Below are 14916 nucleotides of genomic sequence, written 5' to 3'. Positions count from 1 at the left end.
ACCTGGTTCCTAGGTAAGTTCTGCGTTATTTACTGTTTCAGCTGTTGCTGAGTTGTGTCGGCATGTTAGCCGGATTTGCCTGTTGTGTGAGCTCGTATGAATCTCGCCACTATCTGTGTAATTCCTTCTCTCAAAGTATGTCATCTCCTCGGGCACAGTTTCTAGACTGAGTCTGGTAGGAGGGGCATAGAGGGAGGAGCCAGCCCACACTATTAAACTCTTAAAGTGCCAATAGCTCCTGGTGGACCCGTCTATACCCCATGGTACTAATATGGACACCAGCATCCTCTACGGACTGTGAGAAAAGGATTTACCGGTAGGTAACCAAAATCCTATTATTGCCACACTTGCCCACATCCCCCCTGTTCCTCCCATCCTCCCAATAGCTGACGAATGGTATTTATATTTCACCACTATGCACTAGATATCTCAGCTAAAAAAGCAATATTACAGCGCACAGTAATTAAATATATACACAATATAAATTGTGTATATATTTAATTCCTTGCGCTGTGGGTTGAGTAGCCCCTATATTTCTGGCTGAACAGGAATCAATTTGATATGCGCTGGGTCAATATCTGTTTGTGTGTTTTTTTCAAGATATCTCAGCTGCCTTTCTGAGGTCACAAATCCCACGCCCCATGTATACTTTTACTTACCATATAACACCCTGTCTCATTTTGAAACCATACTGTGAACAATTTTACTCAAAATGGTCAAGAACATATTGGCCCAGATTAAAATGTGCTTCCCCCCCTCCCCCCCCCCACACACACACACGTGGGCGCAACAAGATCATTTCAGCTCGCAACGTCTGGAGGCAGTGAGCTGAAATGCGTGTAAAGAGACCAGTTTCTCGCAGCCGTGCAAATGGGTCTGAATGCACAAGCGCACGGGCGGCAATGCGCAGGCGTGTCGGTCGCCGGTGATGGCCGCTGCCACAGAGCAGGGACCCAACGAAGAAGCCATTCGCAGCGGCGAATGCAAGAAGATTGACAGGCAGAAGGCGGACCTGGGCGGCACTCACCATTTTCGAGGAGTATCTGGAAAAACGCAGGCATGCCCAGCCCTTGAAGAGGAGGGTTCCTGACGTCAGCTTCAAGCAGGATCATCGCAGCGGGTGAGTAAGTCCTGAGCTATGCAGAGACTGCACAAACTTTTTGATTGTGCAGCTCTTTGCACAAGCGATTGCAGCCATGCGCAGCCCTAACCCCCTCCCCAGCAGGTGGCGATTACCTGGTTGCAGCAGTGCAAAAAACGGCCTGCGTGTGACCAGGTCTGAATGACCCCCCTATTCTGTAGTGCAAAAGAAGGAAAAAACCTAAAGCCTTGGAATCATTATAAAGGGAGGATTCCTGTGAAAAGTGTAAGCATCACACCCCATATTAATTGAAAATTCTAGGAGACACTGGTTTTTTTTGCGCCAATACTGGGACTATTGTTTCCTATGGAATGGGACTGTGAAAATATGTTGCAGCTGCTGGTATTTGTGCAGAGGTGGCCACTGACCAGTGGCATAACTATAATGGGTGCAGTGTGTGCGGTGCACACAGGCCTCTGGGTCCAGAGGGGTCCCACACCGCACACACTGCACCCATTTCGCCTATACTTACCTTTCTGGTGTCCATCGGCGTCTCCACGTGTGGGTCCCCTCCTCCTCCGTAGCAGGCAGCGCAGTTAGTGCTCTGAGCACCAGAGAGACTCAGGCACTGTGCTAGAGTCTAAAGCACTTGTGCAGGTCTCTGGAAAAATTTGCTGCGGCGCCATTTTCCCGGACACCTGCGCAGGCGCCATTGTCTCTGGCACTGTGCCAAAGTCTCTCTAGTGCTCAGAGCACTAACTGCGCTGCCTGCTATGGAGGAGGAGGGGTCCCACACGCAGAGACTGCACACGCGCCTGCCACTGACATTATCTCTGATCCACCTCTTGCATACAGAGACACACCATCAGTCAAACCTTCGGATCTCCAAGCAACCATACAGTTATTCAGAATGTCTGTTGCAATTACACTGCTAGATCCTTTACAACTGCGCACAAAGTCGCAGATCCAGGCTCAGACACATCCTCGAAAAAGGTGGTGACACGCCTGCATTTGACTCGTCATCCACGTTACCTCCCACAAATGCTCACTACCTGTCACTCACTTTGCAAAAAAAATCCACACTGCATCCTCTGTTGCTAATCAGTCGCTGCACATGTGCAGTGCGACTCGGACGCCTGCTCGGTACAAAAAAAAAGTTCAACTGTGCACACATCGATATTGCGTCCATCTCTGAATCAAGCCCGGAAGCAGAACTCGTGAGCCTCCAGAAAACATACTCTGTGGGCAGGGCAGTAGAGAGCCTGGCCGGGCCCAGGTACTTTTCAAGGGGCATGGCTAAATCATGGAAGTCGTGTCCCTGCACGCTTAGAAAAAATACAGAAAACAAAACAGTAGTACTTTAAGTGCCTCCCTGACCACACTGCAGCGCTGAGGAGAAGAGCTAAGGAGGGATGGGGACTTGGGTCTCTCCATCAAGACTGGTAAAATAATAGTGCCTGCCCTTCCCTTCTCGACAGCACTGTGGGTGAGATCTTCATGATAAACACCAGTGGTTGTCATGTAGACCACTAGGGGATCCTCATTCAGAGCCGGCCCTAGGCATAGGCACACTAGGCAAATGCCTAGGGCATTTGGTATGCCTAGGGGCACCAGCAGCTTCTGCTGATTAAAATGATATGCGGTATGCCTATATTCTGTGTGTGACTGTGGCTGTATCTGCCGCATCCCGTATCTGCATAGGAAATGCTACATTGCAGTGTATTCCTGGAAAACTGTAATGTAGCATTTCAATACAGATACAGCCACAGTCGCACACAGAATATAGGCATGCCGCATATCATTTTAATCAGCAGCAGCTGCTTGTGCTTCTTGCTACATAGTAATGCAAATAAGATGCATTTTCATAAAAAAGGCGTCCAACGTTAGCAGAGCATCTCCTGCTGCATAGTGTATTGATTGAGGCAAGATGTATGAGGACATATCTGTATCCAAGCACAGGCATAGGTCACAGTGTTAGCGGCCGTGTGGGTGCTGTGTGCCGGTGGGTTGGTTGTGCAGTAATGTTCGGCATATGTGTAAGGGGTATTATGTGTGTCATGTGTATAAATGCATTAATAATGTGCAGCAAATGTGTAAGGGATGTTATGTGTGTCATTATGTGTATAAGGGCATTAATAATATATGGCATATGTGTAAGGGACGTTATGTGTGTCATTATGTGTATAAGGGCATTAATAATGTTTGGCATATGTGTAAGGGACATTATGTGTATAAGGGCATTAATAAAGGTTTGCATAATGTGTAAGGCGCATTATGTTTATAAGGACATAATGTGTGTCATAGTGTCATAAATGTAAGGGTGCATTACTGTGTGGTATTATGTGTATAAATGCATTACTAATATGTGGCATTATGTGTATAAGGTGCTATACTGTGTGGTGTAACATATAGAACTGGCACTACTGTGTGTTTTAATGTGAATAAAGAGCAATATGGAGTGGTGTAATGTGAACAAGGAGCAATTGAGTGTGATGTAATGTGAATAAGGGGCACTATTGTGAGGAGTAACGTTTATAAGGTAAAGTGGTACCACTGTGTGATGTAACGTGAATTATGGAGGACTGCTATGGGTGAGAGGTAGTGATGCTGGGAAAGGGGTGCAGGGTCAGAGGCGGAACTAGCGGCGGTTCTAGGGGGCACCAGCCAAAATCTTGCCTAGGGCATCATATTGGTTAGGGCCGGCTCTGTCCTCATTATTTTCCTGACAGCAAGAAATCAGACTGGTGTTACAATAATGCACACATTGGCCCTCATTCCGAGTTGTTTGCTCGTTGCAGAGTTTTGCTATATTGTGATTAGTCGCTTACTGCGCATGCGCAAGGTTCGCAGAGCGCATGCGCTTAGTTATTTTACACAAAAGTTAGGTATTTTACTCACGGCATAACAAGGATTTTTCATCGTTCTGGTGATCGGAGTGTGATTGACAGGAAGTGGGTGTTTCTGGGCGGAAACTGGCCGTTTTATGGGCGTGTGCGAAAAAACGCTGCCGTTTCTGGGAAAAACGTGGGAGTGGCTGGAGAAATGGGGGAGTGTCTGGGCGAACGCTGGGTGTGTTTGTGACGTCAAACCAGGAACGAAACTGACTGAACTGATCGCAGTGGCAGAGTAAGTCCCGAGCTACTCAGAAACTGCAAAGAAATTTCTATTCGCAATTATGCGAATCTTTCGTTCGCAATTCTGCAAAGCTAAGATTCACTCCCAGTAGGCGGCGGCTTAGCGTGTGCAATGCTGCTAAAAGCAGCTAGCGAGCGAACAACTCGGAAAGAGGGCCATTGCCTGGCAAGTACAAGGCGAGAACAGGCTACATTTAAGCTGTGTATTGCTGAGGTATTCCCAAATTATATAAATTGCCCACAAGAGGGAGTATGTGAGCAAAGAGAATGCTGCAAAAATTCAATGTTGTCCTAACCTTCCATAACACAATCTTGCCTGGACAACTTCAGCATAAGGGCAATCTTGAAAGAACAGAACCACAGCTATAGCACCTTTACCCAGTCTGAGGAGCAGAAATCAGTAGTTTTCAATGGGGAACAGCAACCGACAGGCAGTGCCAGATTAAGGTCCACATGGGCCTGGAGCTGAAATATAGGAAGGGCCTATTGTGTGCCTCAGCAGGAGGTGTGACAAGCGCTGCAGTGGTGTGATTGGTGATGTGGGGGTGTGACCAGTGTGGGTGTGATCTGAATAGGGTGTGTGGCCTGTTCCATGGGTGTGGCTATCTCGATGGAGGTCAAAGCTAGTGCCTACCTTCAACCACTTAATAGTGGCGCTATAACAAGAAAAAGTTTGTAACCACCATATAATACAGAGAATCAGTGACCACCATATAATACAGAGCATCAGTGACCACCATATGATACAGAGAGCATCTCAGTGACCAGCATTTAATACAGAGAGCATTGCAGTGACCGCCATATGATACAGACAGCTGTATCAACATGCAAAGAAGGTGGAAAGGGGAGAAACGATGGGGCAAAACAGAGCAGGTGTGGAAAGATGAGAAAAGATGGGGGCAATAAAGAGGAGATAGGGAAAGGGGAGCAGAGATAGGGGCAAAACAGAACAAACAGGGAACTGAGGGCTCATGGGACACAGTTACTGATACTTATTGACACAGACACCACGAACCGACAGACATCTCTTACTGACATAGGCACATGTGCAGACACCGCTTACCAACAGACACCCCTTACTGACACAAATACAGATACAGACCCACTTATTGACACAGACACTTACTGAAACATTTTACTGACACACTTATTGACACACACACACACACACACACACACACACACACACACACACACACACACACACACACACACACACCACCTACTGACACAGGCTTACTGATACCACTTACTGACACCTACACAGACACCTCTTACTGGCACGGGCACTGCTCACTGACAGATATCACTTATGGACACAGGCACCCCTTACTGACATATTCCACTTACTGACACAGAAACACTTACTGACACACCTTACTAGGACAAACATTTATTGACACAGACACCACTTACTGACAGATGGCACTTACGGACACAGACACCACTTATTAGCACATATATACTTAATAACAGACACCCCTTACTAACAAAGATACAACTTAGTGACACAAACACTCTTACTGGCAGGGACTGGCCTGCCATCAGAAATTGTGGGGCCTAGGACTGAAAAAATAGGTAATCCCCCTTGTCACCCATAGCCTCATACATGCATATGCTGCCCCCATAGCCATATTTCCCTCTGTCTCTCAGTTACACCCCCACATTACACTCTGCCTCAGTGACATGGCCACATTGACCTGTCTCTCAGTGACAGATCAATGACCTTACTGACACACATGACATATATACCGCTTACTAATACAGATAAACTAACTGCCTCAGACACCACTTACTGACAGACACTACTGACACACACATCACAAACCTACTGACACAGTCACCACTTACTGATAGACATTACTTAATGACACACACGCACAACACAGACACTACTTACTGACATATACGCACAACACAACTACTTACTGACACACACAGATACAACACAATACTTACTGTCACAGAAACAACTTACAGACAGACACTACTTACACACACACACAATGCAAAACCTACTGACACAGACTCCACTTACTGATAGACATTACTTAATGACACACACGCACAACACAGACACTACTTACTGACATATACGCACAACACAACTACTTACTGACACACACAGATACAACACAATACTTACTGTCACAGAAACAACTTACAGACAGACACTACTTACACACACACACACACACACACACACACAATGCAAAACCTACTGACACAGACTCCACTTACTGATAGACATTACTTAATGACACACACGTACAACACAGACACTACTTACTGACACACACACACACACACACACACACACACACACACACACACACACACACACACACACAATGCAAAACCTACTGACACAAACACCACTTACTGACAGACACTACTTACTGACACACACACACACACACACACACACACACACACACACACACACACAACACAGAATTTACTGACACAGACACCAGTAACTGACAGACACTACTTACTGACACACACACAAGATAAAACTTACTGACACATACTACTCACTGACAGACACTACTTACTGACACACATGCAACACTCTGACACAGACACCACTTACTGACACATACACACGCACACACACAAAACTTACTGACAGAGACACCACTTACAGAGGAGGATAGGAGACCTCAGGGCCTGGTGTGGGTTGCGAGTCACAGAAAAGACAGCTCTCCTAAAAGACAGCAGCCCTTCCCCAGACCCTTTCCCTCTTTCATGAGGTATTTTCCTGTTGGGAAGCTGCAGTGGGGATGGTTAGCATAAGCATGTATTTTGGCTTGTCGGGGCAGAGCCTTGGGTTGAATGGGGCTTCGTGAGGGCATGGGGGCGGAGCTTCAGGTGGACTCGGGGGTGGAGCCTCAGATAGATACAGCCAGTTCCGTAAAAAGAAATATATACCAGCGCTGGCTGAACAAATTAGTACAAAGATGGCTTGCTTCATGTATAAAATCCAAAACAATTTATTCACATATTTTATGTAAAACAATTAAAAAGAAAGGTTCCGTGGTTGGGGTGAATGGGCAGCCGGAGGTGAGTGAGCTGCTGTGTGTGATGACAGGAAATATTTTTTTCCTGGCAGCACTGGCAGCCTGCACTACAGGGAACTCTGTGGGCCTATTATCAATGGGGGGCTTGGAGCTGATGTGCAGCAGTATGTCCGGCACTCGGGATTAACAAATAGGAGGCAGAGGCAAACAACCGTGTTCAACATTTCGGGGAGACCCCTTTATCAAGACAGTTTGCAATACAAAAACACACACCTTAAATACCGCCCAGCACCATGCCACCGCTCCGTCTGGAGGACTGCTGACGTCATTCTAGTGCGACCGCGCCAACTTCCCAGGAACTCCTGGGGGCGTGGTAATCACCCATGTATCCTAGCAACAAAACAAACACATAAACAGTCAGCAGATAGACTAATAAGCAAATACGGGTACACTGTAGGCTTCTGGATACTATAGAGTATTCTATACAATGGCTGTACAAATATATAATTATAACTGGACAGTGTAGCCGTCACTGCACATATGGCTACAAGGAAGTAATAGACCATGTATACGATAAGATAAAAAAAATGGAAGAGTGATACTCTATATAGAATACCAAAACATCAAAAGAATGAAACTACTGCAACGGAGCATCTATTATAAAAAGGAGGAAAATGAGAGCATCTCCTTTAATCCATACTGTATGGTCGCACAGTTCTCAACGTATGTATCCAAAAAGCCTCTTTTTTGTGAAGTTTGCGATCTTTGTCACCACGTCTCATGTTGGCAGGTACACAATCAATCTTCTTATATCTTAAAGTAGACAATCCGTGTTTGCATTGTAAAAAATGATGCGCAACGGGTTGATCCGCTTTTCCACTCTCCAAGGCTGCACGTATACTTGACCTGTGCATGGCCATTCTTTCTTTCAATTGCCAAGTAGTCTTCCCTATATATAGGAGACCACAAGGGCATCTGATGTAATAAACAATAAACCTAGAAAAATATCGTTGTGTACCACAATATCTTTTATATTGCGTCCTCTCCTGTAAGATGGCAAGATCGAATGCTCCTTTAATGTTGATAGAGAGGAGTCCATGGTAACAATCGACCAGACTTTTCTAGCATTTTTCATCACATCCTTGCGGATTCCGGAGTGGTCCTGAGGCCAAACGATCCTTTTGGGCTTTGAAACAGTATGTTGATAACTTTTTGGATGTAAAGTTTGATCTCTAGTGAGAGACATGGCTTTATTAATAGCAGACTGAAGGGCTTTATAATGATATCCTCACAACTGGAATTTATGCGACATCTTTTCCATCTGTTTGCGGGCGTCTGCTTCATCACTACATATCCTCCTGATCCTTATAAACTGTGAATAGGGTAGGCCCCGTTTAGTAGCAGATGGATGATCACTTCTGGCATGAAGGAGGGTTTTCCTATTCGTACATTTGGTGTGTAAGGTAGTAGCTATCTGTCCGTCACTCTCAATCGATACAGTCACATCCAAATAGTGGGGGTCATTCCGAGTTGTTCGCTCGCAAGCTGCTTTCAGCAGCTTTGCACACGCTAAGCCGCCGCCTACTGGGAGTGAATCTTAGCTTATCAAAATTGCGAACGAAAGATTAGCAGAATTGCGAATAGACACTTCTTAGCAGTTTCTGAGTAGCTCCAGACTTACTCGGCATCTGCGATCAGTTCAGTCAGTTTCGTTCCTGGTTTGACGTCACAAACACACCCAGCGTTCGCTCAGACACTCCTCCATTTCTCCAGCCACTCCCGCCTTTTTCCCAGAAACGGTAGCATTTTTTCGCACACACCCATAAAACGGCCAGTTTCCGCCCAGAAACACCCACTTCCTGTCAATCACACTCCGATCACCAGAACGAAGAAAAAACCTCGTAATGCCGTGAGTAAAATACCTAACTGCATAGCAAATTTACTTGGCGCAGTCGCACTGCGGACATTGCGCATGCGCATTAGCGACTAATCGCTCCGTTGCGAGAAAAAAATAACGAGCGAACAACTCGGAATGACCCCCAGTGAACTGTTGAAGGATTGCAGTCCCAAGTAAATTTGATAGCCACAAATGATTCTTTCGTGCTTGTCCAGAGGATGAAGATGCAGTTCGATGTATCGACAATAATACAACATCTGTCTACTGTATACCTCATTAAGAAAGAAAAGATCTCTTTCAACTTCAGCCATAAATATATTAGCAAAGAAAACAATATCTTATGGTATAAATGACACTGGGAAAATGGGTACATTTTAAAATGTTCTTACAATAAATGTATTAGGATTCATAAAAAATTCACATAAAACAGTTGACATCATTTTTTTTTATATAAAATATAGTTTTTAAGAATAAAAGTTAGAAAAAGGACAAAATACTCTCATTGACACTCTATACTAAGATAAGCTAATTTTCTTATGCTAAAAATCTGTGTAAAGGTCTTTGTATTTTTAACTTTTATTTTAAAAAACCTCTTTTGTCCTTTTTCTAACTTTTATTCTTAAAAACTATATTTTATTTTAAAAAAAATTGTCAACTTTTTTATGTGAATTTTTTAAGTATGCTTGACTAATAGATTTATTGTAAGAACATATTTTAAAACTTAGCCATTATCCCAGCCTCATTTATACCATAAAATATTGTTTTCTTTGAAATATATACAGTATATTTAATAAAACACCGTTGGTCACTTGTATAGGGTGCACATAGCTCTGGCCACATTCACACAACACTGGCCACGTCTCCTCTCCTTCTCAGTATAGGCCCTTGAAAATTTTCAGCTCCGGGCCCATGTGGCCCTTAATCCGGCCCTGGCCTCAACCAATCTTGGCTTCTTACCTTACCTTCTGGCTTTGCCCAATAAAACTTCACTCACTTATTTTGAAGTCACTCATGTTTCCCTGCACATATTTGGGTCCCTCCAGAGTCTTCTTGAAGTTTACTGTCCAAAACTTTTTCCATCTCTGGAAAGCATAATTTATTATTCTAATCTTCATAATTAACCAATATACTTTGATAGCTATGGCTACCACCACAAATTCCCTTTAATCTGCCATTTTGTTTTACTTTATTACCTTGTTGATAGCTGAGTTACTGTATGTAATTGTGATACAGTGTATATGGTACATGTTTACAGAGGCTTCTAAAAGTTATGCGTGTGGTATATTGGACATAATCCATCCACTTGTGTTTCCAGCACTCGTTGTCACCTGAGCCAGAGGTCCGACCATTTGATCCAGATGAAGCAGCCATCCAGCCGTATCAGGACCAGAATTTCCAGTCAGTCTATTTTGTGTCAGAAAGCTTTTCTGATGCAAAGGAGAAACTAAGGTATGGGGATCATAAGAATGGGGTCATTTCTCATGCAGGTAATCTGAGAATGATGAAACACTGTTTTATGTTTGCACGTGACATGACCACTTAGGGCTCTCATATGTCCCCGTTTTCCCACAAGTTGACCAATTTTTCTGAGGTAACCCTTGACTTGGACAGCTATATGTGCACATTGATACTACTTCCAGACAGAAAAGTCTGAAAGTCCCAGCGGGTAGTTTTGCCAGTCCCTGCCTGACCCCACTTTCACACAGACAAGCAAATTACCAGGTCGAGAATTTCGACCCAGTAATTTGCAGATCAACACAGGTATATTATCTTTGTGAAAGGGTCAACCCGGGTCGAAATTTCCAGGGTCAAAGTCCCGGGAATTTCAATTCGGGTTGACCCTTTCACACAAAAAAGGACCCGTGTTTTTCATGAAATGACCGGGTAGAGCTGCTTCACCCGGTAATTTCAGTAATTTCAGTTTCAGAGACTTCTGCAGCGGATTTTGGATGATAAAAATAGGAAAATAACACTTAATAATGCAGTAAAGGTCAAGACATTCTATATGTATTGCTATAATTATGTGTTCATAGGCGTATGCAGGTTCAGGGCAAGAGGTGTGCGACAACCCCCTACTTCTTCCCCGGGACATAGGCTGCCCACCCTAACCATCAACCCTTGGGACATAGGGGGTCAATCCGACCGTACCGCACGTTAGTTTTTTTTTTTGCTGCGCTGTGATCAGGTCAGAACATACGTCGTACGAGTGCAAAGCGGATTGTTGCTGAGCGATGGATTTAACGAAGAATCCATTCACACAGCCGATCGCAAGGAGAATGGCAGGAAGAGAAGGTGTTTGGGGGTGTCAACTGACCGTTTTCTGGGATTGTTTGGAAAAACGCAGGCATGTCCAAGCGTTTGCAGGGCGGGTGTCTGACGTCAATTCCGGGCCCGGACAGGCTGAAGTGATCGCAGCGGCTGAGCTACTCAGAAACTGCACAAAACTTTTTTGTACCGCTCGGCTGCACATGCTTTCGCACACTTGCAAAGCAAAGATACACTCCCCTATAGGTGGCGACTATCTGTTCGCAGCGCTGCAAAAAATATAACATGATATAACATGTGCAGAGAGAGTTAGATTTGGGTGGGTTATATTGTTTCTGTGCAGGGTAAATACTGGCTGCTTTATTTTTACACTGCAATTTAGATTCCAGTTTGAACACCCCCACCCAAATCTAACTCTCTCTGCACATGTTATACCTGCCCCCCTGCAGTGCACATGGTTTTGCCCATTTGCTGCTGCGATCAGGTCTGAATTGGGCCCATAGGCTCATCCCGCTCTACTCCCCCTGTGGTATAGGGTATTAGTAAAACATGTCAACACCGCTAGGTGGGAAAAAATGATGACATGACAAAGGCAAGAGCATGTGACATGAGCAGGGTCAGGTGGGTTGTAAGGTGAGTGACGGTTGGAAAGATGAGTGACGATTGGAATGGTGAGTGGCAGTTGGCCACGGAGGGGGGAGAACAGTGTAATTATGTTACAGTTAGGAGTCAGTTGCAGCAGCCTCCTTCCCCTACAAGGCACACGCTGCTGTGTGTTCGGCTGGGGAGGATTCAGGGAGGAAGTCTCTGCTCTCTCCCTTCCTGATGTGCTGCCCACTGGTGCTCTGCTCTCCTGCTGTATAGTGCCCAGTGGTAGTGGGCAGGAGGAAAGTATCAGGGGGAGGGGGCAATTTTCCTGGTGCCTCCCACCTCTGCATCTGCCACTGCTCTTCAATGCAAGCTGGTTGAGAGATGCAGGGAGGAGACATTTTAGGTAGGGGTTGAAGCTGTCTAGGGGGTGTGAGGATGCCCGCCCTGGGTCTGTGCTTTGGATTAATATTCTGTTCTGAAATCACAAGTTCGATTTTCTTTCTGACAGGATTTATGCATCTCGCATAAAGCGGCCTTTTGCCGTGAAATACAATCCATACACTGTGAGCATTGAGGTTCTGGATTCCCCTGGACGGATTCAAGGTTCCCTGGAACAACTTAGAGATGAACTACAGACACTCACCAACGCTTTGAACATACTTTCCTAACACTCCGTTCACAATGCAGCGGACGACACCTTCTGTATCCTCACATATGCTTCCTTAGTGTACCACACGCTTTACAGTCTCAGCATCACTTTCCAGATGCCCATTCACCAATTTCTGTCTCCATATTACATTCTCCTCCCCAACATTCAGTGTCTCTTCTAGCCCCAGTCTAAATTACATCCTCATGTTCTTATACTATGACACACAGATCAGCAAAGTGTAACTATTATTATAGGGAAATAAGGATGGTTCAGACACTGACACCCCTTTCACACCGCCTGAGGCCGGTCACACCCGGGAACCTGACACGGGAACTCCCAGGGTGCGACCCGCCGCCGCTGTCTGCAATCCAGCATATTGCCAGGTTGGTGATGTCAGCAGTGACGCGGCGGGGGCAGCGCTTGGAGATCACATGATCTGCTTTCAGACCGCACATGAACACTGGTTATGCGCACTCATGTTCCAATAACGCGTGTTCATAGCTGGCGGTCTGAAAGGGGTATTACATGGCATAGATGACTGAGAAAGGGGCCTCTGCTAACCCCCATGTCATGTTACTCTTCCATTTCCCATCTACATTATTATATAGTTATTATGCTTTCTTCAGCATTTTTTAAAAATGCAAAAACAAAAAGTGGACAGAGCTAACCGGATAGCTAGGGAGAAGAAACTTGGGATTGGAAAATCAAATCTTGATCTACTGTAGTACAATTTAATCTAACACGCACATTGCTTTATTTACACACAAAACCAAGCTATTAATTATTACAACAAATATATATTTGTATAGGGCCAGGTCATGACATTCCTTGGGGAGTATTTACAAATGGTAAATAATGTAGAGATGCAGCTGAAATATTTATCAGTGTGCCCATATATTCACTAAGAAAATATATTAGAGCAGCGTTTCCCAAAATGGGTGTCATGGCACCCTTGGAGTACCGCAAGGCACTTGCTGAGTGCCACGGCTTGCTAGGAAAAACGCTGCTACTCTAGGGTGCCAGGCTTCACAAACATTTGGGAACCACTGTATTAGAGAATCCTCACATTCCACCTTTTCCTTTTTGTCTGTGCAGGCGCTTTGGGCACCATATTGCAGGCTAATATAGTAGCATCCCATGACCAAGCCGAGTCTCTTTTAATGCGAAATTGGAGGTTAGGAAAGGCTAATTAATCACTAGTGGCTTCCCGGAAAAGAATGGCAACAATTCCTTTGTGCACTGGAAAATGTATTATCCATCACCTATGTTGCAGGCACACCCGTAGAAGCCGGCTAGGGCTGATGAGGCAGGAGTTGGATTCCTACTGGAAGCTAGCTCTCTGCTTATTGCAGCTCGGTCTGGCAGTACCAGAGGGAGGAAACATCTCCCAATTGGTCTGCCTGTAGTGTCTGTGACTGGCAGGTAGGACTTCCAATAGGAAGTCACTGCCAGTCACAGTGAAGCCAGCGCAGTGTCACAGACTGCATCTGGCTTCACTGACACTGAGCTACAGTAGGTGGCGGATTTTACCTGGGGGGAGTGCAGTCCTGCAGCCCTTTGGTAAAAACCGCCACTGATTATTATGCATGTGATACTGCATTTATTGTACATACAAACAAGTGCTGCATTTCTCTGCAAATAAACATTTACAGCTATAGGGCCTATTTCTGAGTTGATCGCAGAAGCAAATATGTTAGCAGTTGGGCAAAACCATGTGCAATGCAGGGGGACAGATATAACATGTGCAGAGAGAGTTAGATTTGGATGGGGTGTGTTCAAACTGAAATCTAAATTGCAGTGTAAAAATAAAGCAGCCAGTATTTACCCTGCACAGAAACAAAATAATCCACCGAAATCTTATTCTCTCTGCAAATGTTATATCTGCCCCCCCCTGCAGTGCACATGGTTTTGCCCAACTGCTAAAAAATATCCTGCTGCGATCAACTTGGAATTACCCCCATAGTGTGTGTGTGAGGCAAGCAATTATCACACTTGTTTCACCCATGTGCTTGGCTTATAGCTCACCTTTAAGAAGAAGACAATGATAACCAAACTGAAATGACAATTGTTTAATAGTATGCAGTGGTGTAAATTCATCCCAGTATTTGTTACATTGTATTATAGTCACTTACATTGTAAATTATTTTAAATTACACATTTCTTGGCAGTCATACCCAGGAATAGAACAGAACCCATGACCTACCACACTGAAGGCAGACACCTTACTGAGAAAGCTATGTGCCACTGTATAGAAAGCCTGAAGATTCTAACTATGT

At 44.9% G+C, this 14916-nt stretch overlaps 1 protein-coding gene across 1 annotated transcript in view; it reads left to right on the top strand.

Annotated features, from left to right (window-relative positions):
* Positions 1–14378, top strand: part of TH (tyrosine hydroxylase) — a 160193-nt gene extending 145815 nt beyond the window's left edge. Inside the window, exons 12-13 of the mRNA XM_063946119.1 lie at positions 10451–10584; positions 12500–14378. Coding sequence (XP_063802189.1) covers positions 10451–10584; positions 12500–12659 — 294 coding nt within the window. The 3' untranslated portion in view covers positions 12660–14378. The remainder of the gene's footprint in view (positions 1–10450; positions 10585–12499) is intronic.
* The last annotated feature ends 538 nt before the right edge of the window (positions 14379–14916 follow it).

This window comes from Pseudophryne corroboree, chromosome 11 (assembly GCF_028390025.1).
Source record: "Pseudophryne corroboree isolate aPseCor3 chromosome 11, aPseCor3.hap2, whole genome shotgun sequence".
NCBI lineage: Eukaryota > Metazoa > Chordata > Amphibia > Anura > Myobatrachidae > Pseudophryne > Pseudophryne corroboree.
This window is presented reverse-complemented; position numbering and strand designations above follow the sequence as displayed.